Source organism: Nicotiana sylvestris, chromosome 5 (assembly GCF_000393655.2).
Source record: "Nicotiana sylvestris chromosome 5, ASM39365v2, whole genome shotgun sequence".
In the NCBI taxonomy this organism is placed as follows: Eukaryota; Viridiplantae; Streptophyta; class Magnoliopsida; order Solanales; family Solanaceae; genus Nicotiana; species Nicotiana sylvestris.
In genome coordinates, this window is record NC_091061.1 from 23,423,088 (window position 1) to 23,448,660 (window position 25,573).

At 39.6% G+C, this 25,573-nt stretch overlaps 1 protein-coding gene across 1 annotated transcript; it reads left to right on the forward strand.

The window, feature by feature from the left end:
* The first annotated feature begins 506 nt into the window (after nt 1-506).
* Nucleotides 507-25,273, forward strand: LOC138869780 (uncharacterized). The gene is made up of 4 exons (XM_070147448.1): nt 507-1,236; nt 1,398-1,457; nt 24,132-24,222; nt 24,864-25,273. The coding sequence occupies exons 1-4, from the start codon at nt 1,018-1,020 to the stop codon at nt 24,893-24,895; spliced, it is 402 nt and encodes a 133-aa protein (XP_070003549.1). The 5' UTR covers nt 507-1,017; the 3' UTR covers nt 24,896-25,273.
* The last annotated feature ends 300 nt before the right edge of the window (nt 25,274-25,573 follow it).

Here is a 25,573-nt window from a genome sequence, read left to right on the forward strand (position 1 = left end):
GGAAAAACATTTCGAATAAATATCTATGAAAGAACGGACCCTAAATCATCATAGCTGAATAAACCAATTAATCAAATTTTGTGTGTGAAGTCTAGTATTATTGAAGAAAATTGAATAGGTATTATTAATATTTAGTGAAATTGTTTGGGTGAAGCTTGTCCAAGAGTTAGAGATCCCTTGAATTATAAATTGAAAAAAAATAAAAAATTAGGAGCCCTAAAACTTGTATCATTCTCTCTCGCTTCCCTTTAGAATACTTGGAATAGATACAACCACCAAATCACCAAATATACCGCTGGAACCACCAGACCAAAATAGTCTCATGGAGGTAGAAGATACCCCATCTCACTCCTATAAGGAAATGCTCTTAGACAAACAAGCAACAAATCAATCCGAATATTATGGGGAGGAACCCCCTACGAACAACAATGATGACAAAGGCAAAGAAAATGATGGCCTAATAGCTCTATCCCAGGAAGACAAATATCACATGTACCATCCTTGGCTCTTCTTAATCATTAGAAAAGCCTTTAGGTCGTAGAATGCCCCACTATTTCCTCCGATCCAAACTGATATCTTTGGAATCCATCTGAACAGTTAATCTTGATTGATCTAGGATGAGATTTCTTCATCGCTAATTCGAATTGGAGGAAAATATGGGTAAGGCACTACACCTAGGTCCTTGGTTCATATCCGAAAATTTTCTCTCAGTCTGCAAATGGGAACCAAAATTCATTCTACAAGAGGCAACTCTATCCTTCATTGCCATCTAGATTCGCCTACCACAATTGCCAACTGAGTTCTATGATAAAGAAATTTTTAAAAAATTGGAAGAAAACTAGGCAAACTACTCAAAATAGACACGTGCACGTCCTCTACCCTGAGGGGAGGTATGCACATATCTGTATCCAAGTGCCACTTGAAACATCAGTGGAAATTTCAGTTGTTATTGGAGATCACAAACAAGATGTGATCTACAAAGGGAAGGGAACCTTTGTGTAAAGGTTGTGGAAGAATATGACACACTATAAATTTATTTACCCACAGACAAAAAAGTCAACATCTTCACTGGAAGTTTTAGAATGCTCTGAAGCGCGCAATAATCAGGATGTCGAAGATGAATTGAAAACGGTAACCTTACCAAGAAGAAGGAAACCAATTCAAAAGATCGCGCAAAATCAAAGCAATGGGATAAGAAATGGCAATAAGACTGAAGCATCAACACAAAAAATTCAGGTAAAAATATTTGATGCAAATTTTAGTAAGTTCTCGGGAAAAAAACTTTAAAATATAATATTAAAAATAATACTAATAAGGCCAATAACCACTAAAGGCCAACTAACCTGTCTAACCAACAAAAATTCAATATCCCTCTCTCACAAGCCCACTTCACGCAGGATCAGCCCAAGCCCAATGCAAAGAGGAAGCGGGACCAGGGCCAGAGGAAAAAAGCACAGGTACAATTGTATACCCTACCCAAACCCAAACCACAAATAGTGCATCTTTCATAACTAAGCAAACACCAGGCCAGGACCTGACAAGCCAGAGCAGATAGGGCTGTCATCTTCCTACAATGCCTACTACCGAGGGACATTCCCAATTGGTAAACAACCACCCAAATAATACACCCCACCCCAATACCTACTTGACCCATAATTATCCCCTACCAGAACAACCTGCAGGAACAATCTCACCACAATCCATGAATACTCAAGTGCATCACCTGAGAAATCATCCAAACTCAGGTGATATGATAACCTCCGTCCACTCAAGAAGATTCGCAATTAATTATAAATCCCCGGTATTAGACTCAAATACCAAAGCTCAATAGATCGGCAATGATTTGACAAGATGCACCAAAAACTCTATTATGCATCCACCGTCCAATCAAACCTCTATTTTTACCCAAAGAGACAAATCAAAAAAATTTAAAAAATGGAACACCTACAGCATCCACCCATCCTTGTAACCTCCACCCCACGACAACCGGACCACACACCGGCTTTGTGGCAGGAATTGGCACTGTAAGGCTAGGTTCTAGCCTACAACTTCCTATTAGGGAACCAACCAGTTACCCTAATCATCCAAAACTCAGCGCATCTAGCAAGGGTGACAATGGAGGCGTTGAATAAGGCCTTGGTAACCTTTGGCCCGCATCTACGGCAATCGATAATCCTCACAAGCAACACCAGCAGCACGCGCACCAACCTGGACCCACCAATAGTCAACACCTACTGCACCAAAATATTCACTCGATTCTTTTTTTCCCAGGCCCAACAGAAAAGGACCCAATAACAATGCCTCAATTTGTGGTTATTGAACTACCATCCCAACAAGTGCCATCATCTTCAACTCCAGTAGAGAAGAGACAAGCCCCTCCACTGGGGAATATAATAAAGGAAATCAATAAAGCACTAGATCTGCTCAAGGAAAAAACAACAAGGGAAGCGGAGATGTTAAATGAAGCCTATGGACCACTGCGGACGGACTCACTCCTACTGGACTCAGTCAAAGCAATAGAGTTCAGTATGGAGTGTAGTGAAAATAGTCCTGATGTACCTTTGAGCCCTATCCAAGTGTGGAATGGGATTAGGATCCCATCAAATTCAGGGTGTACTCAATCCACTACTAACTCTGACCCATGTACTGAGCATAAAGAACCTAGGGAAGAAGAAAGGCATGATGCCTCCTCTAAGGATAGAGAAGGCACATAAGTTGGACTCCCCAACCAACCCCACCCCTCTAATGAATTACATCATATAGAATGTTAGAAGGGGGAACAATGCGGAGTTAAGAAGATAATGCTCATCTATGGTTCAGCTACACAAACTAGCTATGTTAGTACTGCTGGAAACAAGGATGGCCGACCACAAAAAGCTGACCGAGGAGCTTCAGTTTGACATACTCATCTAGTTCCCGATAATGGGTCTCTATGGAGGGATAGTAATTATATGGAAGGCAGATACTGTACAGGTAGATGAGGTATCCCCCACTCTCCAAGGTATCCACGCAATAGTCAAGGTATTACCCTCTCATACCCCTGGCATTTTTCTGCAATTTATGCTGGCAACTTTTTAGCTGATAGGAAAGTGCTCTGGGACTATTTAGTTCATATCTCTAGGAATTTCAATGGTAATTCCTTTGTAGGAGGTGATTTACTAAAGTTTTGAAAGCTAGGGATAAGTTTGGGGGTAACTGCATTAACCTTAATAGAAGTAACCTCTTTTGGAACTGCCTTAATTAATGTAAACTAGTAGACCTAGGGTACAAAGGTAGTAAATACCCATGGACCAACAAAAGATATAAGAATAGAAGTAGCCTGATTCTAGAGAGAATTGATAGATGTTTTTCTAATGACTGTTGGATCTCTGAGTACCCTAAGGCTAATATTACCCACCTACCTGGGACCCACTCTGATCATTGTCATTTGTTCATTACCTAGATTAAAGGGTGAGATTGTCACTACTTCCAACAGACCCTTCAGATTTGAATCAATGTGGTATAGCCATTATTCCTTCCCCAATCTTGTCTTGGATGTTTTTCCCCAAATTTATCTCTAATCCAGTCAACCCAACTCTTCAAGTCTAGAATCACTCTGTAGAATAGGCATACTTTTGGTAACATTTTCCATAAGAAGATAAGGCTAATGGATAGAATAGCTGGCATCCAAAAATCCTCCAACTATCAGTTCAGTGACTTCCTCTTACATCTAGAAATCAGTCTAATTGAAGAGTTTGACTCAATTTTTAAGAATGATGAAGAATTCTTAAAACTGAGATCTAGAAATAATTGGCTTACTGATGGAGATGTCAGCACTAGATTCTTCCAAACATCAACTCTCAATAGGAGAAGGAGAAATATAATCCTCTCTCTAAAAGATGAAGATGTCAACTAGCAATCTGACCAGCAAGAAATCAATGTTTCTATCCCTAACTACTTCAGGTCCCTCGACAGCTCTTCACACATATGCACCAATGCACACAAGTAGTGTTGAACCCATATACTAGCCAACCCTCAAAGGGACATACTGAGCATACCTCTTAGGGATAGTGAAGTTAGGAGGGCCATCTTCTCCTTCAAGCCTTTCAAAGCTCCTGGGCTAGATGGTATACACTTTTTCTTCTATCAAGAATACTGGAATATAGTAGGGAAGTTTGTCATTAACTTCTGCATTGGAGTTTTGAATCCCACACAATGCATCCCACTATGAATTAGACCTTGCTTTGTCTCATCCCCATGTGCCCTCAGGCTTCAATGCTCAAGAACTTCAGATCCATAGGGTTTTGTAACACCATCTACAAGACTGTAATAAAGATCATTGTTAATAGGATCAAATCCTCCCTCCCATACATAATAGAACCTAGCCACGCTAGTTTCCTATTCAATTGGAGAGCCTATAATAATGCTATAATTGTTTAGGAATACATCACTCATTTTGGAAAAATGAGAGGGAACCAGGCTAACATGATCCTAAAAGATAGATTTAGAAAAGGCCTTTGATAGGATTGAGTGATTTATTAGAGACATATTCCAAGCCTTCAATTTCCCCTCTGGCCTTATCAAGCTCATCCCCTCTTATGTCAGTTTCTCCTTAATTTCTATCCTAGTGAATGGTGGCAAAACTGACACCATCCAGCCAACTAGGGGAATCAGCTAAGGAGACTCCATTTCACCCTACCTCTTCATTATGTGCATGGAAAAGGCTCATTGACAATTCAGTCTATACCGAATAGTGGCTACCAATCAATATCAGCAGGTCTGTCGTAAAATTTCCTATCTTTTCTTTACTGATGACCTAACCCTCTTTACAAGAGCTGACTCCGGGAACTGTAACACAACCATCAATATTCTGAACTCCTTCAATAATGCATCTAGGCAAAAAATTAATCTCACTAAGTCTAGGGTCTTCTTCTCCTCCAACTGCAAACCTGATCACATGGAGGCACTTATTGCCACCCTCTCCATACAACCCGCCTACTCTTTTGGTAAATACCTGGGCTTCCCCAATATTCCATAAGAGACCATCTAATAGTGACTTTCTTCATCATTGACAGTATGCAATATAAGTTGGCAGGATGGAAAACAAGCTAACTAAACATGACTGGTAGAACCACCCTGTCCAAAGCATCACTAAATAGCATCCCAAGTCATATCATGTAATTCATCAAACTACCCTCCAAAACAACCAAGCTAATTGATAGGATCCAAAGAAATTTCATCTGGGGGATAACACCCAATAGGAAAAAAATGCACTGGTGGGCTAGGAAAGGGTTACAACTCCAAAAAGTAAGGGCATTTCATGTTGGCTTATCTTGGAGGATATTCCACAATACCTCATCTATCTGGGCAAGAGTCCTCATATCTAAACACTATAATTGGAACCATATTCCAAAAAAATCTAAATCTCCAATCTAACAGTGTATTCTCAAGGGATGAGATACATGTAGACATGCCAGTAGGTGGGTCGTTAATAAGAGGACATGGTATGTCTTTTTAATGATGCTTGGATACCAAATAATATATCCATCAGGAAAATGATCGGAGGTCCTCTAACCTTAAATGACCTAACTGTCAAGGTTGCCACAATCTATAATTATAGGGAATGGAATACCTCTTCCCTCTCCCTCAGTCTCCCTGATCACATCCATATTCATCCCTACTAATTCAGATAAGGAGGATAAGATGATTTGGGGTCTGACACCCATTGGCATTTTTACCACCAAATCAGCCTACACCTTCCTTAGCAGCAAAGCTGATCCAAAAATTGCTAGGGATGGAAATAACTTCACATGTATCTAGAAGTTAAAGGTACCCAATAAGGTCAAAACCTTCATCTGGTTGTTGTTTCATGAAAGGCTTCTTACTGGAGGTTTTTTCACGGGATTGGAGTTAATTGTAACCATGCATGTTGTTTCTGCTCCTCCACTCTTGAAACAAGTGCCCATATTTTTTCAACTATCCCAATGCTAAATTGTTCTGGCATAATCTCACCACAAAAAAACACAACTGCCAGCCAACAATAGAATCCTATCTTCACAACACATTTCTGGTCCAATACATGGATAAATCTAAGCAAAAAACCTTCCAATGGTATCCTATCCTAGGAGGTTATCCTTCCCTTCTGCTTCTGGCACATATGGCTAACAAGAAATCACAATCTATTTAATAAAAGGAAGGATCCCACCTCTACTTCCAACGCCATTGCAAAGGTCACTAAATACTACATAGTAACATGCATGGAGTATTTGAGAAATGTAGTTGCTATAGGTGTCAAATGGGAACCTCCACCTAGGGGTCATTATAAACTTAAAACTGACGGGGCAGCTCTAAGTAACATATGGATTGGTGGCATTGGAGGTGTATTTAGGACCACCAGTGGAGACTGGATCCTAGGATACCTAGAAAACATGCCCCACACCATGTGTATGGGCGAAAAGCATCACGTTATGTGTTTACCAAGTCGATATGAAGAAAGCCTTCGGAGGGTGTCAAGTGTCATCAAAAGGATATAATGACATGATCTCAAAGGGTCAGTGTCAGGAGAAGGCAATGGGTCATCGATGAGGTCGAAATGATTTGATAGAAAATGAGGATGAGGAAAAGGACGAGATGATGACTCCTTTTATTAAAGCAGTAACAGCTAGTTCTAGGATTGTAGTTCCCTAGAGAATATTCCAGTGAATATTCCTTCTACTTGTATTATTTAGGGTTTTATGGACCATGTACTCTTATAAATAGAAAGATATGTAGTTATAAAAGAGGATTTTGGACATTCATTGTAAATAACAATATACTGACATTCTGTGAAGATTCTCTCTTTATTACATATATACAAGGTTTACCTTTTTTGCTCTTTTATCTATCTTTTCTCCCACGATCCAAGAGGGAACCGAATATTCAAAGGCTTATCATTATCCATCACTATCAGAAGAATTATTAGGGAATCTCACCTTTATAGAGTGGCCTCTACTCATTTATTTACTTGAATACCATTTATTGATATTTATTGCTCTCCTTTATATTCTTGAGTAATCCATTACTCTATCATTGATATTATTTATTGTCATACAACAATACACGTGGGATATACTCTATAAATAACTTGGTCTATAATATGGATATTAATATTGTCTAAGATTAACTCCCTTTTCACTATAAATTCTAATTGTATAAACCTAGATCTTAAATTTGGGTCATACAGTTTGGCACCATCTGTGGTGATTTCTCAATCAAAGTTTTAGTTTCAATTGAATCTATAGATCACGTGCCTTGATGATCTAACGAACCACAAAGGTTTTTTGCTTTCTCTGCGTATACAAAAATTCCATAGCAAGTGAGCAAAGAAGTGGAGCGAAGGCGATGGACAACATCCCGCTCAATCTCATGAGTGTCATCGACGAAGGGTGCAATACCCAGGGTGAGGAAGTGACTCCCAAGGACTCTCCCAAATGAGCGAAGTCACTTACACCTTTCTACAGCAGAACTAAACCAAATGGCAATGGGGCCTCTACGTCAATGGGAGAAGGGGCAAGACCCACTGTAAAAAAGCTCCTCGAAGCATGGTTAACTGATACTCTAGTCAGCGTGATTAGCAAACAAGCCCTATGCACGACCGCAAAAAACATGAGAGCTCATGCGACACATCACGAGAATGAACAAGACGACCAACCGAACCATCCTTTTACAGGTAACACTCATGCGATTGTTAATAGTGCAAGAGACATCGTCCTCGCCACCGTGCTGAAAAGAATGGAAGAAATGGAAAATGAGAACAAAGCGCTAAGGGAACAGATGAAAGAGCACCGGTAAAGGGCAAATAAAATACCAGGTGCTCCCAAGTTGTTACCAAAAAGAGATGCCGGTAGGTTTGTGGAACAACCATACAAGGAAAAAGCGGCTACACATGCCATACCAAAGACCTTCACGATGCCCCCATATCTTAGAATCTACAAAAGAACAACCGACCCCGAAGACCATATAACTCACTAAGTCAATACCATAAAAGGCAACGACCTCACCAAAGAGCAGGTGTCCTCCATCCTGTTGAAAAAAAATTGGTGAAACTATCACTAGAGGGCCATTGACGTGGTATTCATAACTGCCAGCTTATTCCATAGAAACATTTGAGAAACTGGTGGATAAGTTCGTAATAGCACATGTCGGGGCCAAGAAAGCTGAAACAATGGTGAACGACATCTTCACCATCAAAGAATCCCCAAGAGAGTGATTGAGGGATTTCCTAGCCCGTTTCAATAGAGTGAGGATGACTTACCAAATGTCTCTTAAGGGATGGTCGTGGCAGCCATTCAGAATGGGTTGAGTAGATAGGGTTCAAGGACGACCAAAAAGCTATTGGGTAGTTAATGAAGTACCCACCAGCCAGTTGGGATAAAATCCACAATGCCTACTATGTCGAGGTTAGGGCAGATAACACCGACCTCAATGATCCAATTCGATAACTCACCTCGATACAATCCGAATCCAGGAAGGAACGTAGAGACAACACAAGAAAAGACCACCCAGTATCGTGACCAGGTAGGGAACGATATCAGCCTTATTTAGGGCAATGTCCCCTTCTTTTGTTGCAAAGATGGCCCATCTAGGCCGAGATCAAGCAATCATAGGAATGATATAGGTATGCCCCTTACTATCTGCTATAAATTTTGTATGTTGCCTACAAAGGTGGTCTACGCCCTAGAGAATCTCGGGACAAAGGTGAAGTGGCCAACAAAAATGAGGTCCGACCCGAACACCAGGAAGTCGGACCCCCTCTGCGAGTTTCACCAAGAACGTAGACATAAAACGAACGATTTCCATGCCCTGAGGTTAAAGGTAACAAACTTGATGCAACAAGGATATCTCAAAGAATTACTCAGCGACAAAGGCAGGAACACTTTAGCAAGGGCCTGAGAACGCCTAAGCCCACCAAAGTTGTCATCACCAGCTCGCACCATCAACATGATTATTGGTGGCAGTGAAAACACATCCATCACCAGCATCAAATTCACTGCCACTCACAAACTCAAAAGATCAATCACCCACGAATGGTATGACGGATTCGAAGAAAGTATCATCTTCATTAAGTCAGACGATGATAGTTTGACTTTCCCTCACAATAATGCACTTGTCATTACTTTACAAATTTTAGATACTAATGTTAAGAGAATTATGGTATACAGTGCAAGCGGAGCGTGCATCATCCATCCTTGAGTCCTCGTACAGATGAGACTTGAGGATAAGATAGTGTTGCGCTGCATTACACTTATAATGTAGTTGAACAGACTTCGGGAGAGATCATACTCCCCATCCTTGCCGATGAGGTGACTCTGGAGATGACGTTCCATATCATGGACTAGTACACCGCTTATAACGCCATCATAGGACGACCATGGAGACACCCCGTGAGAGCCATCTCCTCCAGCTTATACCAGACTACTGAGTGATCAAATTCCCAACCCCTAGGGAATATTAAGCATACAAGGAGAACAACGCACATCTCGGGAGTTCTATCGAATAGCCATGGATAGGACGATAACTCAATCAAAGAAGAAAAAAGAAAAAGAAGCATAGAAACTAGCGGGGTTGAGGTCACCACTGGTCGAAGCCAAAGAAGCCATTATGGACCTAGAAATGGTTGAAGCTGCAGGGTCAACCATAGAAGACCTCAATCCCCTCCAGCTAGATCACAGCGGCCCTAGTAAAAAAGCTTACACCGGCTGTAAACACCAGGACCTAGGTAAATTCAGTCAATTCTTAATAACTAACGCAAATTTATTTGCCTTTAGCCAAGCATATATGCCCGGCATCCTCAAGGAGATAACCACGCATGGACTGAACGTCGATCCTTACTACCCTAGTAAGGCAAGTCGAACGAAAGTTCAACCCCACGATCAACGAAGCTGTCTACAAAAAAGTAGAAAAGTTATTGGCCAACAGCTCTATCAGTGAGTCAAAGTACCCTAAATGGATTGTCAATGTGGTAATGGCTAAAAAGAAAAACGTGAAATGGAGGATGTATGTGGGATTCACCAACCTGAACAAAACATGTCCAAAGGATTCGTTCATGCTGCCACACATCGACCAACTTATTGATGCAACAGGGGGACATGAGCTGCTAAGTTTTCTGGACGCCTACTCAGGCTATAACCAAATACTCATGGAGGAAGATGACCAAGAGAAGACTACATTCATCACTCACATGGAGCATATTATTATAAGGTCATGCCATTTGGGTCGAAGAACGTAGGAGCTACTTATCAAAGGTTGGTCACGAAAATGTTCAAAGATCAGCTTGGCAAAACCATGGAAGTATACATCGATGATATGTTGGTCAAGTCCCTAAAGGTGGAGGATCATGTCAACCACTTAAATAAAGCATTCGACATACTGAGAAAATGTGAAATAAAACTAAACCCCAAGAAACGCGCATTTGGCATGGCCTCAGGAAATTTTTTGGGTTTCTTGGTATCACAACAAGTAATCGAAGTCAACCTAGATAAAATTAAGGCCATCGACGGGATACCAGAACATTTGACCACTAAGAAGCAAGTCTAGAGACTGACTGGTCAAATTGTCGCACTGTCTAGGTTCATCTCACGGTCGTTTGATAGGTGTCACAGGTTTTTCAACGTACTCAAGAAGGATAACGGCCTCAAATGGATGCTCGAATGTGTATGAGCATTGAAAGAGCTTAAGGAATACCTGTCGTCGCCACCCTTACTCTCAAATTCCGAGCCCGGGAAGCATCTCTTTGTCTACCTTGTCGTGTTAGAAGTAGTAGTAAGTGCAGTTTCGATTCAAAAAGACAATGGTACTCAATATCCAATTTATTATATCAGTAAAACATTTGTTGATGCCGAGACAAGGTATCTACACCTCGAGAAATAGGCTTTGGCTCTGGTCGTAGTTTCACAGAGCTTAGGTCATACTTCCAGTGCCACCCAATCTTGTGTGTTACCACAATTCCTTTGAGAAGCTTATTGCACAAACCCGAGCTGTCGGGGAGGCTGGCTAAGTGGGCAATCGAATTAAGTAAGCACGACATCACTTATCAACCTCGCACAACAATAAAGTCACAAATGCTCGCCAATTTTGCCGCAGACATTAGCACGAAAGTGATGCCCGATGATGAGAAAGAAGCCACTCGAGCTTCTCTCCAAACATAGGACCTTTGGGTCCTACACATTGATGGTGCGTCCAACACTTGCGGGTCCGAACTGGGACTCATGCTCGAGGTTCCCACAGGAAAAATAGTTTTCCAATCCATAAGATGCCCAGATATAACTAACAACGAGGCCGAGTATAAGGCCGTAATTGAAGAATTGAGGTAGCACTCAAATATGGGGAGAAGCATTTAAAGATACGCTGCGATTCTCAACTCGTCATCAACTACTGGGACTTTCCAAATCAAAGAGCAGAGATTGCAGAAAAATCATACCGAGATTTGTAAATTGTTGCCTGATTTTGACGAATGCCAGCTCGATCGCATTCCACGAACTCGGAACGTCAAATCAGATGGCCTCGCTAAATTGGTTGCCGCCACCAAAAGCATAACTCCCATAGATAAGAGCATAGTCCACCTCCTCAGCTCGACACTAGACCATGTCAAGGTAAAGTCCATAAACTTAACTTGGGACTGGCACAATTGTATTATAAATTACCTGCAGGACGACACCCTTCTAAATGACAAAAGAAGCCAAAAAGTTGAGGATGCAAGTCGCTAGGTACAATCTCCTTCACAACGACTTGTACAAGAGAACGTACAGTGACCCATTAGAAAAATGCTTAGGTCCGAACCAAACCCAACGTGTTCTTAAGGAGGTCCACGAAGGTCATTGCGGCAGTCACTCCGGTGACCGAGCACTCGTCAGATGCCTCATACAGGCTGGATATTATTGGTGAACCATGAAGAAAGACGCCTTAGAATTCATGAAGAAATGCGAGCAGTGTCAAAAATATGCCCCAATAATCTACCAAGCAGGAAAACACCTCCATTCCATTACCTCTCAATGGCCATTCATCAAATGGGGGATGGATATCGTAGGACCACTTCCACCAGGACGAGGTAATGTAAAATTCCTTTTAGTTTTAACTGAGGATTTCTCTAAGTGGGTGGAAGAGAGAGCAGTCGCCCAAGTTCACAAGAAAGAGGTAATCGCCTTCATATGGAAAAGTATCATCTGTCGGTTCGGCCTACCTAAAGAAACAAGCTGCGACAATGGACCCTAATTCATGGGAATAAAAACCACAGAGTTCCTCGAGAAATGGCACATCAAAAGGATACTTTAAACTCCTTACCACCAAGCCTACAATAGGCAGGCAGAGTCCTCCTATAAATCTATCTTAAACATCATGAAAAATAAACTCGAAGAGGCTAAGGGACTGTGTCCAGAAACACTCCCAGAAGTATTATGGGCGCACAGAACAACCTCATAAATGAGCACAGGAGAAACACCTTACTCTCTAGTCTATAGGACGGAGGCGGTCATACCAGTCAAAGTTGAGGAGCCCAGCCTAAGGTACTCCCATGAAAGTGGTATCGACAATAACGAAAATAGGAGACAAGACCTCAACGAGGCCGAAGAACGACGAGATATGGCATACATAAGAATGGTCGCACAAAAAAACAAGCAGAACATTATTACAACATAGGCAAAGGTACGATTATTCAATATCGGGGACTATGTGCTCAAAGCTAATACCCAAGCAGGCAGAAATCTGCGAGAGGACAAGTTAGTAACCAAGACGGACCATACAAAATCATAGGCAAAGCGGACAAGGGTTCATCCCAACTGGAAATTACGGAATGGAAACTCCTACCAAACAACTGGAATATAAGCCACCTCAAATACTTCAACTTCTGAAAAACAAGAAATGCCCCATAATTCTTACTCTTATTTCCCTTACTTGAGTTTTGTCCCAATAGAATTTTCTCAAGAAGGTTTTTAACGAGGCGACGAGCGAGGCTCGAGTTGAAGTACGTGAGAGCAGAAATATTTTACATTGCCTGACTCCTCAAGTATCTCCAAGTTGAATAATGACGGGACTAGATATACTGGGATTGGGATGCCAACCGACACCTGAAACTTGTAATTATCTCCAAAAGTTGCCTCAGGGCAAAATGATGTAGTCAAAGCAATTATATTGAAGTAAGTAAGATATATGTTCTTTGAAACTACTCTCCTTAAAAGGTAAGCTCGACCAGCTTGAATGACTCTTATCGGCCCTTGGCCACAACTAAATGAAAAGGTAAGTTCGATTAGCTCGAATGACTCTTATCGACCCTCGGCCATGACTTAACAAAAAGGTAAGTTCGACTAGCTCGAACGACTCCTATCGGCCCTCGGCCATGACTTAATGAAAGGTTAGTTCGACTAGCTCGAATACCTCCTATCGGCCCTCAACCATGACTTAACAAAATGGTTGTTCGAACAACCCATATAGGTCCTTGGCCATAACTAAATAGAAGGTGAGTTCGACTAGATCAAACAACTCCCATCGTCCATCGGCCTCAACCTAACTCAACAATATGCTCAACTTATTCGAACAACACTTATCGGCCCTCGGTCGAAACCATAATAGAAGATAACAATGAAGAAGCAAAACACAAGTATAAACCCAAGAATTCACAAAGACAAAAAAGTACATATGAAACCAAAATGAACTTATGTATTTATAGACAAAGTTCTTACAAAAATGTTCGAGGACGCCAACAAAAGGTACAATACAAAAGTTGAGCAAAAACAAAAAAGATAAATATTCAATGGTCGTCGCCATCCTGATCTCCACTATTCTCTCATTCCTCTCCTCGACCATAAGCTGAATCATACCAAGCTCTATCCACAAGATGGTCCACACCATTCTCATCGCCTCCCTCAGAATTAAGCTGAGGCATGGCGAGATCATAGTCATAGGCAAGCCAGATCTCACGAGCTTTGACTCGAGCCTCCTCAATAGTCATCTCAAAGACAAAGTCCATATTGTTCAACTCACGAGTACGTCCAATTAGGCTACACCGAGGATCCATTCCTCGTACTTCTCTCGGGAATGCCAGGAAACTCAGAGGCATGAGATGTAGAGGGTCGATCAAGCAATCGGGCATTCTCGGTCTCAGCAACAGAAACTCGCTCAAGCATCTTCGAGTTTTCCCTATCCAACTCTCTAATTCTCTCCTCGAGCCTGACTTCTTTAGCTTTGGCCGTTGATAGAGCATTATCCCGTTCAGAGCAAAAAGTTCTATTCGCCAACTCTAAGACGTCGGCCTTCCTTCGAATCTCCATTCAGGAAGATTCCGCCTCCTCAAGCATCTGCTGCTTCTAAGCTACCTCCCCCTTGAGAGTGTCTATTTCAATTTGGCACTCATTCAACTGACTCTACAGTTGAACCACCTGGTTTTAGAGATCATTGCATTGGTCCTCCACGCTCTTGCTCAATTCGAGCTCCTCTTCTTTCCTCTTCCGTGCTCCCTCGAGAACGTTAAATCGTTCCACAACCGCCATCAACTCCTCATCCTTCTTTTTTAGCTCCTCCCTCAAGGCAGACATGTCACCCTCCTCGCGAGAAAAGAAAATTCGAGTATGATAAGCTATAAAAATTTCTGCCAAGTGAATGTGGTTCTAGAGAAAGTAAAACTTGAATAATGGTGGAACAATCCCTATTTATAGAGTAGAGGCGCCGAATCCGAAACGGCTAATGATGATTACCACAATAATCGAAACGGTAGCACTAATCAGAAGTCGCGCGTGTATCGATGCAACATACTAGGAACATGCGTCATCATGACGAATGACATCATGACGTCACAACTTTTTCTTAATAAGATAGTTTCGGTGAATCACCTTGGAAGATTAAGATTTTGAAATATGTGGTCCTCGAAGTGCTGTGTTGCCCGCTTTTCACGATGACCACGACCGTTGTTATTCGCTCATTGAATTCGTCCCATAAGGATGACCTCAACAAGTGGAGGGACGTCAAGAGTTAGGATATAATGACCTGATCTCAAAGGGTCGAAGTCAAGAGAAGGAAATGTGTTGTTGACAAGGACGTGGACAAGCACTCCTTTTATTAAAGTAGTAATGGCTAGTTCTAAGATTGCAGCTCCTTAGAGAATATTCTAGTGAATATTCCTCCCAGTTGTACCATTTAGAGTCTTGTGGCCCATGTACCCTTATAAATAGAAAAATATGTAGTTATAGAAGGGGATTTTGGACATTTATTGTAAAGAACAACATATTGACATTCTCTGACGATTCTCTATTTATCACATACATACAAAGTTTACCTTTTTACACTTTTATCTATCTTTTCTCCAATGATTCAAGAAGAAACCCAATATTCAAAGGCTTATCAGTATCCATCTATTACACCCCAAGTTTTCATACGTGAGAGTACGTCGTAAGTCATTGATGTAAGCTCGTAAATGAGATTATATTTGGAAGAAAATAAAGTAAGTTAATCATGTTACCTTGGAGGTTACAAATATTTAAGATCATGAATAACGAGTACCAAGAGGGTTGGAAATTTTAGAAGCTAAACCAATTGAAGAAAATAAGTTTCGTCGAAAGTCGACAAGTTTGGAATGTTATAACATGTACTTTGGGGTGAGACTAGGGTTCTTAACATGATAAGGAGGTTATTCTATGAGTTATTTTAGTCGTATGATATTCATTTTCTACATTTTGAAGGCAAGCAAGTTGTGGAACAAGAGTTGGCAAAGGTCACCACAAGTTACATTCATAAATTTGCTGAAATTTAGGTCAAATGTATGTGAGCATTTCTCCAAATATACTTGGAATCATGGGGTGTTATACCTATAAAATTGAAGATCTACGAATCTAGTTTCTAACGCATTAAACCAGTTGTCAATATGACATCGGAGTAGAGAGATATTCGTGTTTTCGCGAGACCGCACAAGCAGCTCCCAATGGGACCCACTTATGCGGTGGTTGACCTACTTCAATTTATAAACGATTTGGATGCCTATTTTTTCTCATTTTTCAACTAAAAATCGTCTCCAAACTTCTCCTAACCCTCCTAAACATATACCACAAGGGTTTGAAGTGATTACACCATATTTCAACATCAAAACTTAGTTCTAGTGAAGAACAACACCTCTTTGAGGTTGTGTTGTCATTGAGGATTGTTGTGGGATGTATTTGGATGAAATTCCAAGTTGTTTCTGCTGTCTAAGGTGATTATAACAGCCTACTAATTGTGCTTAAGCTTTCTTGTATGTTATATAAGTTGTTAGGATGATAAACTACAAGATAATACTTGGATTAGCTTAAGTCACTTCTATGGTGTTGTATTGCTATTAAGGGTTGTTGTAAACTGAATATAACTTGGATTTTGACTTGAAGTTACTGTATAAGGTATGTATATTGTGATCTTGCTTGTGCCTAAGGTTATCTTGATGTTGATTAAGTTAAATGGATGGGCTAGACATGAACTAGTGAATAAAGTTGCTAATTGAGGATAGTTGAAGTTGTGGATTATTTTCGTTGTTATAAATATATGGTATAAGGCTGGAATCATTGATTAATGACTTCATTATCATGTTAATGATACTTTTATGTTGAAGTAAGAAGTCTATAAGGATTGATAAGGGGTATACGGATTCCAATCGGAGCTTGCCGCTCGTCGTAATGTAGTTGTGACTTGTTGTTGTTATATGGTGTCTTGATATTGATAATTATGTATTGATGGATTGCTCTGGTCATTGTTGTTGGTATATGGTATTGGAGGAGGCCCTTGTTACAAGGGAGATGCTACCCAAATTTACGTAAACAAGCTACTAGCTTAAGTTATAGACTTAGCCTTTGCTCAACACTGATTTTGAATCTCCTTATACTATGATAGATTGAGTTGACTTGTTTGAAGAGTTGCTTGGAAGGGATTAAGGACTCAACGAGTTTAAGGTATGTTAAGGCACTTTCTTCTTTCTTTTGGCATGATCTAAAGTGAAATGAATACGCTACTTCATAACGGATCTACTCCTAGAAACTAAGGTTGTCCATGTTGTTCTTTCCTTATAAAATTATTCTAAGCAAGTGTGTATGATCCTTGAATCCTACTAAGGTTCATATTGAGGGTATAGATGTCCATAATGTTCTTAAGTCACTCCAAAAGGTTTAGAAGGTGATTCTATGAGTCTAGCATGCATTATATATAGTATCTATTTTACTCTGCCGAGCCGCGCTATAGTCGGTGGGTACGAAACCTATTGTGCAACCACTAATTAGTTGGGTTTACCGAGCTCCACATGGCCGGGTACGATTTTACCGAGCCTTATGATGGTCGGGTAGGCTTTTACCGAGTCCTCTTTGAGGCCGGGTACGATATGATGATGATGATGCCCACAGAGGCGAATGTTTTAAAAAGTTTATGTATATATATGTATTATGCATTTCATATCAGTAGCCCCCAGAGGAACTCAGATATTTTAGGTTGTATATCCTCTATCTCTCTCTTTACATTACTGTTCTTGTTTATGCTTTCCTGCCTTACATACTCGGTACTTTATTCGTACTGACGTCCCTTTTGTCTGGGGATGCTGCGTTTCATGCCAGCAGGTCCTGATTGATAGGTTGACAGTCCTCCTAGTAGGCTATCAGCTCATCGAAGGTGTTGGTACACTTCACTTGCTCCGAAATTGCCTATTTGGTCAGTTTGTTTTGGATATGTATTGATTGGTATGGCGGGGCCCTGTCCCGAACTTTATGATTTTATGTACTCTTAGAGGCTTGTAGACAAATGTCAGGTGTATAGATACTTGTATGGCCTTGTCGGCCTATGTTTTGAGTTTACAAATGGTCATGTCGGCCTTATAGGCCCGTATGTCACATATATAAGTTTGTATATTATGTTGGGTCTTCATATGTTGAGTATTCCCTTATATTTTATTCTTGTTATCTCATGACGGGTTTTCTGGCTCATTTGCTCATGATAGTATGATAAGAAAGACATGTTACGTTGGTACTCGGTTGAGTAAGGCACCGGGTGCCCGTCGAGGCCCCTTCGGTTTGGTTCGTGATGGAAGTGGTATCAGAGTAGTTCTGTCCTAGGGAGTCTACAAGCCGTGTCTAGTAGAGTTTTGTTTATGGATGTGTTGTGCACCACACTTATAAGCAGGAGGCTATAAGGCATTTAGGTCTGTCACTCTTTCTTCTTACTCTAGATCGTGTAGTAGAGCTCAGTTGTAAGAATTCAGAATCCTAAATTTGACTTTAGTCGTAATACAATAATACCTGCATCCACAAAGACAGTTGGTAAGAGATTGCATGTGGATGTGGAAGAGTTGAGTCAGAGGAACTCGATTTCACATCATGCTTATGATGAGTAAATGTGAGGTCTTCAACAGATCATGTGTGTACTAAGATGTGTATGCTTCTTAATAAGGAGCCTTAAGGCAAGGATATCTATTCACGAATATGGTGAAAATCTATGAGGGATTCAGAAGCTATATACAAGTTTCAACAAGTAAAAGATGTAAGATGAAGAGGGGTACGAGGCACCCAGATAATGAAGATTATCAATATTTTCAAATCAGGCAGAGAAATATAAGCATTTTGGTACCTTCATCAATGACAGAGGTAAGTACAATTGGCCACACCCATCTCAGTTATGTTCTATGGGAGCTAACAGATATTATTTAAGAGAAAGATGGGATATCAGGATCCAGTTGGAGTTAGAGTAACCCAAAAATTGTGGATAGGTTGTTATCATTAACTAACGTTTCCGAAAGATGGTGCAAATGTGGTAATAGATCTCCTTCTAAGACACCCAGATGGTGAACTCTAGAGTAGTACAATCAGATACGAATACTGGAATATTCAGAAATTTCAGAAGATAGGCAGTGGGATCCTAGAAGGGACAAATATTTACCTTAGTATGACTCTAGCCCCGAGTAAAAAAAAGAATGTTAGGCATTCCAAAGAGCCAGTGAGATGAAGCTAGGGGAGCTTAAAGGGAAAGAACTTTTTGTTGAAGTTTTCAGAATAAAGTGATAGACAAAAAAATATTATCCGGAGAATAAGAAGAAAATAAATGAAGCATCATGAGTAAGATGTGATATATGGGTGATAACAGTAAATCAAAATATGACACGATGACAGAGTCTATAGTCAAGTGAAGGAAAATACAAGAGGTGACAAGCCTTAAGGCAATAAAAGAGTATAAGCCATAAAGTCATATTCTTATTTCGAGAAATGAGTTGGTGACTTCAACGTGATTACCAGGAGGAAAGGTTAGACCCCAGAGTAATAAAAATCAGTATGGGCTGGTGAACAAGATAAAACCGAGCATGAATTAGGGACCGGAGAATTTGATAATGGTCTACATCGTGAGAATTTCAAAGATCGTGCTCCAACAATAATAGAATAGAAAACAGACGAATAACCTTTAAAGGCCATTTAGGAAGTCGCTTACCTAAAGCAAGCACTCTGAGCAGAGTTAATCTTAAGGGACTAAGTGTGCCAGTTACAGTAGGTGTCACCTTCGTGCGTAAGAAATTTAGTTATCCCTGGTATAGAAGGTTACCATAAGGTGATTAAGGTTCATTGATAATGTGAAAAGACGCCAAAGATGAAGAGGTAAAACAACTATAGGTAGATCGCCGTAGTACTAAATCTTAGTAATCCCCTAAAGGGAGGAATATGGTGTGATATGGTATTAAGTCAGAGTTAAACGGTCCAGTTAACTATGGGATGGTAAAGGAAGAATGTGGTAAAAAGGAGAAAGGGATGATGTTGCATTTATTCAATTCCTGCAGATATGTTGCGACCCCAGAACATTATACAAGCACAACACCGGGGAGAGGTAGTAAAAGTTTCCGGCCAGGATGTTATTGATAAATAAGTGTGAATGGACACTTGATACATCAGGAGCTAGTGGCTAGAGATAAGTTAAGACAAAGAATATATCCCAAGAGGGATTATGCAGAATATATATATATATATATATATATATATATATATATATATGAGAATGGACCAACGAGTAATTAGTAGTTAATTCAGGAAGAGCCTAGTTATGGCTAGACAAGAGGTCACAGATAAATCAATAGATCATGCAAGATAAATGTAGTGAACCGCAACATAGTGAATTCAGTTTCGCAGATACGAGATCGCAATCATTTGAAAAACATTTCAGATAGGAGTTGAGGCAGTTAAAGGTACTGTTTTTAAGGTTTATAAAAATAAGAGAGAGTGTCACTAAGGAGACAATAAAAATTTGAGCTTAGAAGTAACCCTACGAGCACAAAGACATAAATTTATGTAACTAAGGATTATTATAGGCGAGTAAGAATAATGAAAATTACCTTCGGGTGTACGATATATCAAGCTCGCAACTTTACAAGAGCCAGAAGGTCTCCCTAAGTACTACAATGAAAGACTAGCTGAGGAAATAAGGAAGAAGGTTTCCACCTAAGCATAGTGAGCTAAAGAGTAAATGATCCTGTAACAACAGTCTCACTACAATATTGTATACACTCCATAAGAAAGTGGCACCTATCATGGCTAATGAATGGTAAAAAAAAGCCATCAAAGGTGATGTTTGAGATCATATGAGGTACAGGAAATTATAGTATTCGTGGGCAAAAAGACAAGCCAAGTATTCATGCAACAAGTGATAGAACGACCAGCAAAAGTAATTGCTTACATTTAAGGACAACTGAGAAGGCACGAAAGGAAATTTATGGTGCTAGCAAGTTAAAGGAAGGTTGCGAGTAGTATAAATAGATCGGTGTAGGTCCTAAGGTAAAGTATTGTAGAGCAACAAGATTTTAGGTAGATAGGAGTAAGGATATGAAAAGGTGACGAGATTATGTATGTCCTCGGGATTAAACCCATCAAAACAAGGGAGATGATGATTTCCATATGTAATAAAAAGCTCGGTACAACCTAAATGAACATAGAGGAGTCTGAGACTAGGTGCATTTAGAAGAGATGAAATGCTACCCTGGCAGTAGAATAAGGGTGTAATTGTGATAGATAAGAGGATGGTGCTTAGTTATTTGATTGAGTAACGATTTAACGAGAAAGGAATTTCATTAATTGCACGGGATTAGAATACCACCATAAGATGAATCGCGTTGGGATGAAATGAAATACGGTTATTGAAGTATAGTATTATCCCTAGGTGGATCAGGAAAATCACTTCATATGTTCCCCGATAAGATGTGAGCCCTAGTGACAGTGTATTACGTAAGAGGTTGCAAGTTATCAGTGATAGATTATAGATCAACATTAAGGTGAATAAACAATAGATGGGTACAAGTTCCAAAGTTCGAGATGAGATTTGTTTGTTATTCTTAGATGAATAATAATGAGGAAGCACTAAAGGACTTAGATTTATACATATAGGATAAGCAGCGAGAGAGTAACCTGGAGTTGGGTAGCAAACCTCGGTAATAATAAACCGAAGTAAGTTTTATGGTATAGTATAACCTACCTAGATGTAGTAAATCCATAAGGATAGATATACAAGGCTATGAAAAAAAGATAGAAATAGTCTTAAGTTCGATAAAGTACCAAGCGAAAGACATCAGTACACCTATAGATGCCTAGAGGGACCGCTTGTCATAATTCTGTATATGTTCATAAAGTGAGGCTTAGAGATTGGCTAAAAGATGGAGGAATAAGAGAAGACGAGTCGCTAGGTGCTCATACAAGGACACAGTCGTACATACTGCATGACATAAGGTAGCAAATGTTACAATGTTGGAAGAATTCCGACCACATGTCATGGCGTGACAAAGAGGCCTAAAAGGGGGGAATGCCCAAGCGTTTGGATTTATTCACAAAACAGTTGCTTAGATGGAAATATGAATATTAAAGTATTCACAAGAGCCATAGTTTATGAAACTGATAAGCGCATCAGTCAACATTCGAGGACAAATGTTCCAAAGGGGGGAATGATGTTACACCCCAAGTTTTCATACGTGAGAGTACGTCGTAAGTCATTGATGTACGCTCGGAAATGAGATTATATTTGGAAGAAAATAAAGTAAGTTAATCATGTTACCTTGGAGGTTACAAATATTTAAGATCATGAATAACGAGTACCAAGAGGGTTGGAAATTTTAGAAGCTAAACCAATTGAAGAAAATAAGTTTCGTCGAAAGTCGACAAGTTTGGAATGTTATTACATGTACTTTGGGGTGAGACTAGGGTTCTTAACATAACAAGGAGGTTATTCTATGAGTTATTTTAGTCGTATGATATTCATTTTCTACATTTTGAAGGCAAGCAAGTTGTGGAACAAGAGTTGACAAAGGTCACCACAAGTTACATTCATAAATTTGCTGAAATTTAGGTCAAATGTATCTAAGCATTTCTCCAAATATACTTGGAATCATGAGGTGTTATACCTACAAAATTGAATATCTACGAGTCTAGTTTCTATCTCCTTAAACCGTTTGTCAATATGATATCGTAGTATAGAGATATTCGTGTTTTCGCGAGACCGCGCAAGCAGCTCCCAATGGGACCCACTTATGTGGTGGTTGACCTACTTCAATTTATAAATGATTTGGACGCCTATTTTTGCTCATTTTTCAACTAAAAATCGTCTCCAAACTTCTCCTAACCCTCCTAAACATATACCACAAGGGTTTGAAGTGATTACACCATATTTCAACATCAAAACTTAGTTCTAGTGAAGAACAACACCTCTTTGAGTTTGTGTTGTCATTGAGGATTGTTGTGGGATGTATTTGGATGAAATTCCAAGTTGTTTCTGCTGTCTAAGGTGATTATAACAGCCTACTAATTGTGCTTAAGCTTGCTTGTATGTTATATAAGTTGTTAGGATGATAAACTACAAGATAATACTTGGATTAGCTTAAGTCACTTCTATGGTGTTGTATTGCTATTGAGGGTTGTTGAAAACTAAATATAACTTGGATTTTGACTTGAAGTTACCGTAGGAGGTATTTATATTGTGTTCTTGCTTGTTCCTAAGGTTATCTTGATGTTGATTAAGTTAAATGGATGGGCTAGACATGAACTAGTGAATAAAGTTGCTAATTGAGGATAATTGAAGTTGTGGATTATTTTCGTTGTTATAAATATATGGTATAAGGCTGGAATCATTGATTAATGACTTCATTATCATGTTAATGATACTTTTATGTTTAAGTAAGAAGTATATAAGGATTGATAAGGGGTATACGGATTCCAATCGGAGCTTGCCGCTCGTCGTAATGTAGTTGTGACTTGTTGTTGTTATATGGTATCTTGATATTGATAATTATGTATTGATGGATTGCTCTGGTCATTGTTGTTGGTATATGGTATTGTAAGAGGCCCTTGTTACAAGGGAGATGCTGCCCAAATTTACGTAAACAAGCTACTAGCTTAAGTTATAGACTTAGCCTTTGCTCAACGCTGATTTTGAATCTCCTAATATTATGATAGATTGAGTTGACTTGTTTGAAGAGTTGCTTGGAAGGGATTAAGGACTCAACGGGTTTAAGGTATGTTAAGGCACTTTCTTCTTTCTTTTGGCATGATCTAAAGTGAAATGAATACGCTACTTCATAACGGATCTACTCCTAGAAACTAAGGTTGTCCATGTTGTCCTTTCCTTATAAAATTATTCTAAGCAAGTGTGTATGATCCTTGAATCCTACTAAGGTTCATATTGACGGTATGGATGTCCATAATGTTCTTAAGTCACTCCAAAAGGTTTAGAAGGTGATTCTATGAGTCTAGCATGCATTATATATAGTATCTATTTTACTCTGCCGAGCCGCGCTATAGTCGACTGGGTACGACATCTATTGTGCAACCACTAATCAGTTGGGTTTACCGAGATCCACATGGCCGGGTACGATTTTACCGAGCCTTATGATGGTTGGGTAGTCTTTTACCGAGTCTTCTTTGAGGCCAGGTACGATATGATGATGATGATGCCCACAGAGGCGAATGTTTTAAAAAGTTTATGTATAGATATGTATTATGCATTTCATATTAGTAGCCCCCAGAGGAACTCAGATGTTACAGGTTGTATATCCTCTATCTCTCTCTTTACATTATTGTTCTTGTTTATGCTTTCCTGCCTTACATACTCGGTACTTTATTCGTACTGACGTCCCTTTTGCCTGGGGACGCTGTGTTTCATGCCAGCAGGTCCCGATTGATAGGTTGACAGTCCTCCTAGTAGGCTATCAGCTCTGCGAAGGTGTTGGTGCACTCCACTTGCTTCGGAGTTTCCTATTTGGTCAGTATGCTTTGGATATGTATTGATTGGTATGGCGGGGCCCTATCCCGACCTTTATAATTTTATGTACTCTTAGAAGCTTGTAGACAGATGTTAGGTGTATGGATACTTGTATGGCCTTGTCAGCCTATGTTTTGAGTTTACAAATGGTCATGTCGGCCTTATATGCCCGTATGTCACATATATAAGTTTGTATTTCATGTTGGGTCTTCATATGTTGAGTATTCCCTTATATTTTATTCTTGTTATCTCATGACGGGTTTTCTGGTTCATTTACTCATAATAGTATGATAAGAAAGATATGTTACGTTGGTACTCGGTTGAGTAAGGCACCGGGTGCCCGTCGAGGCCCTTCGATTTGGGTTGTGACGCCATCATTGTCAGAAGGATTATTGGAAAATCTCACCTTTATAGGGTGACCCCTATTCATTTATTTAGTTGAATGTCATTTATTGCTACGTATTGCTCTCCTTTATATTCTAGAGTCATTCATTACTCTATCATTGATGTTATTTATTATTATACAACAATACACGTGGGATATACTTTATAAATGCACTTGGTCTATTATTTGGGTATTAATATTGACTATCTCTTTTTCACTATAAATCTAATTGTATAAACCTATATTTAAATTTTAGGTCATACACCATCAAAACATTGGTGGAGCTGACTGCACTTCTAAGGGGACTTCAAATTGCAGAGCAATGGGGCCTAACACCACTGGAAATAGCCACTAATTCTACAAATGTAATAAGAATGGTAATTTCAGAAAATAACATATATGCCTCTATCGTTTCTGAATGCAGATTGTTGACCCAAATAATGGGCAGAACTATGGTGAAACACAGCTACAAGAAATAGAATAGGGCAGCTGACGTGCTAGCAAAGGAAGGAGCAAAAATTAATTTTTTTTAGAAGAACAACAATGATGCCAGTTCCTCTGGATGTTTGCAAATTAAAGTTTTTGGGCAGACATCCTAGGAAATGTAGTACCTAGAATTATCCTTGGATTGTAATAGTGATAGTTCAGAACAACTTATATCCAGCATACGGGGAAACCAATTGATGTTCGGCAAAAAAAAAATGCATATATTTAATCATTGTTGTCTCATATTCTAGTACTTTTAATTTTTTTTGAATATTAACTATATTACTTTATACTTAATATTATATTTTAACTCTGTAAAAATAAAGCGGTGTGAAGACAAAGAGATTTGGAGCAAAATCGAATAAAACGCGGAAGAAGAAAAATAAAATAAAAGAATAAAAAAAGGAGAAAGGGAGAGGGTGTTGGTGTTTGTCCCCTCACGTCAAGACAAGAAAAGAAGTGAAACAATTCAAATAATTG

What these genes read in the sequence shown, in the direction of transcription:
- LOC138869780 (XM_070147448.1), top strand. Translation starts at nt 1,018, where the DNA reads ATGACACACTATAAATTTATTTACCCACAGACAAAAAAGTCAACATCT. An exon ending in CATCAACACAAAAAATTCAG is followed by an intron (nt 1,237 to 1,397) that starts GTAAAAATATTT and finishes CACTTCACGCAG; the next exon opens with GATCAGCCCAAGCCCAATGC. An exon ending in GCTTCGGAGTTTCCTATTTG is followed by an intron (nt 24,223 to 24,863) that starts GTCAGTATGCTT and finishes TTTAAATTTTAG; the next exon opens with GTCATACACCATCAAAACAT.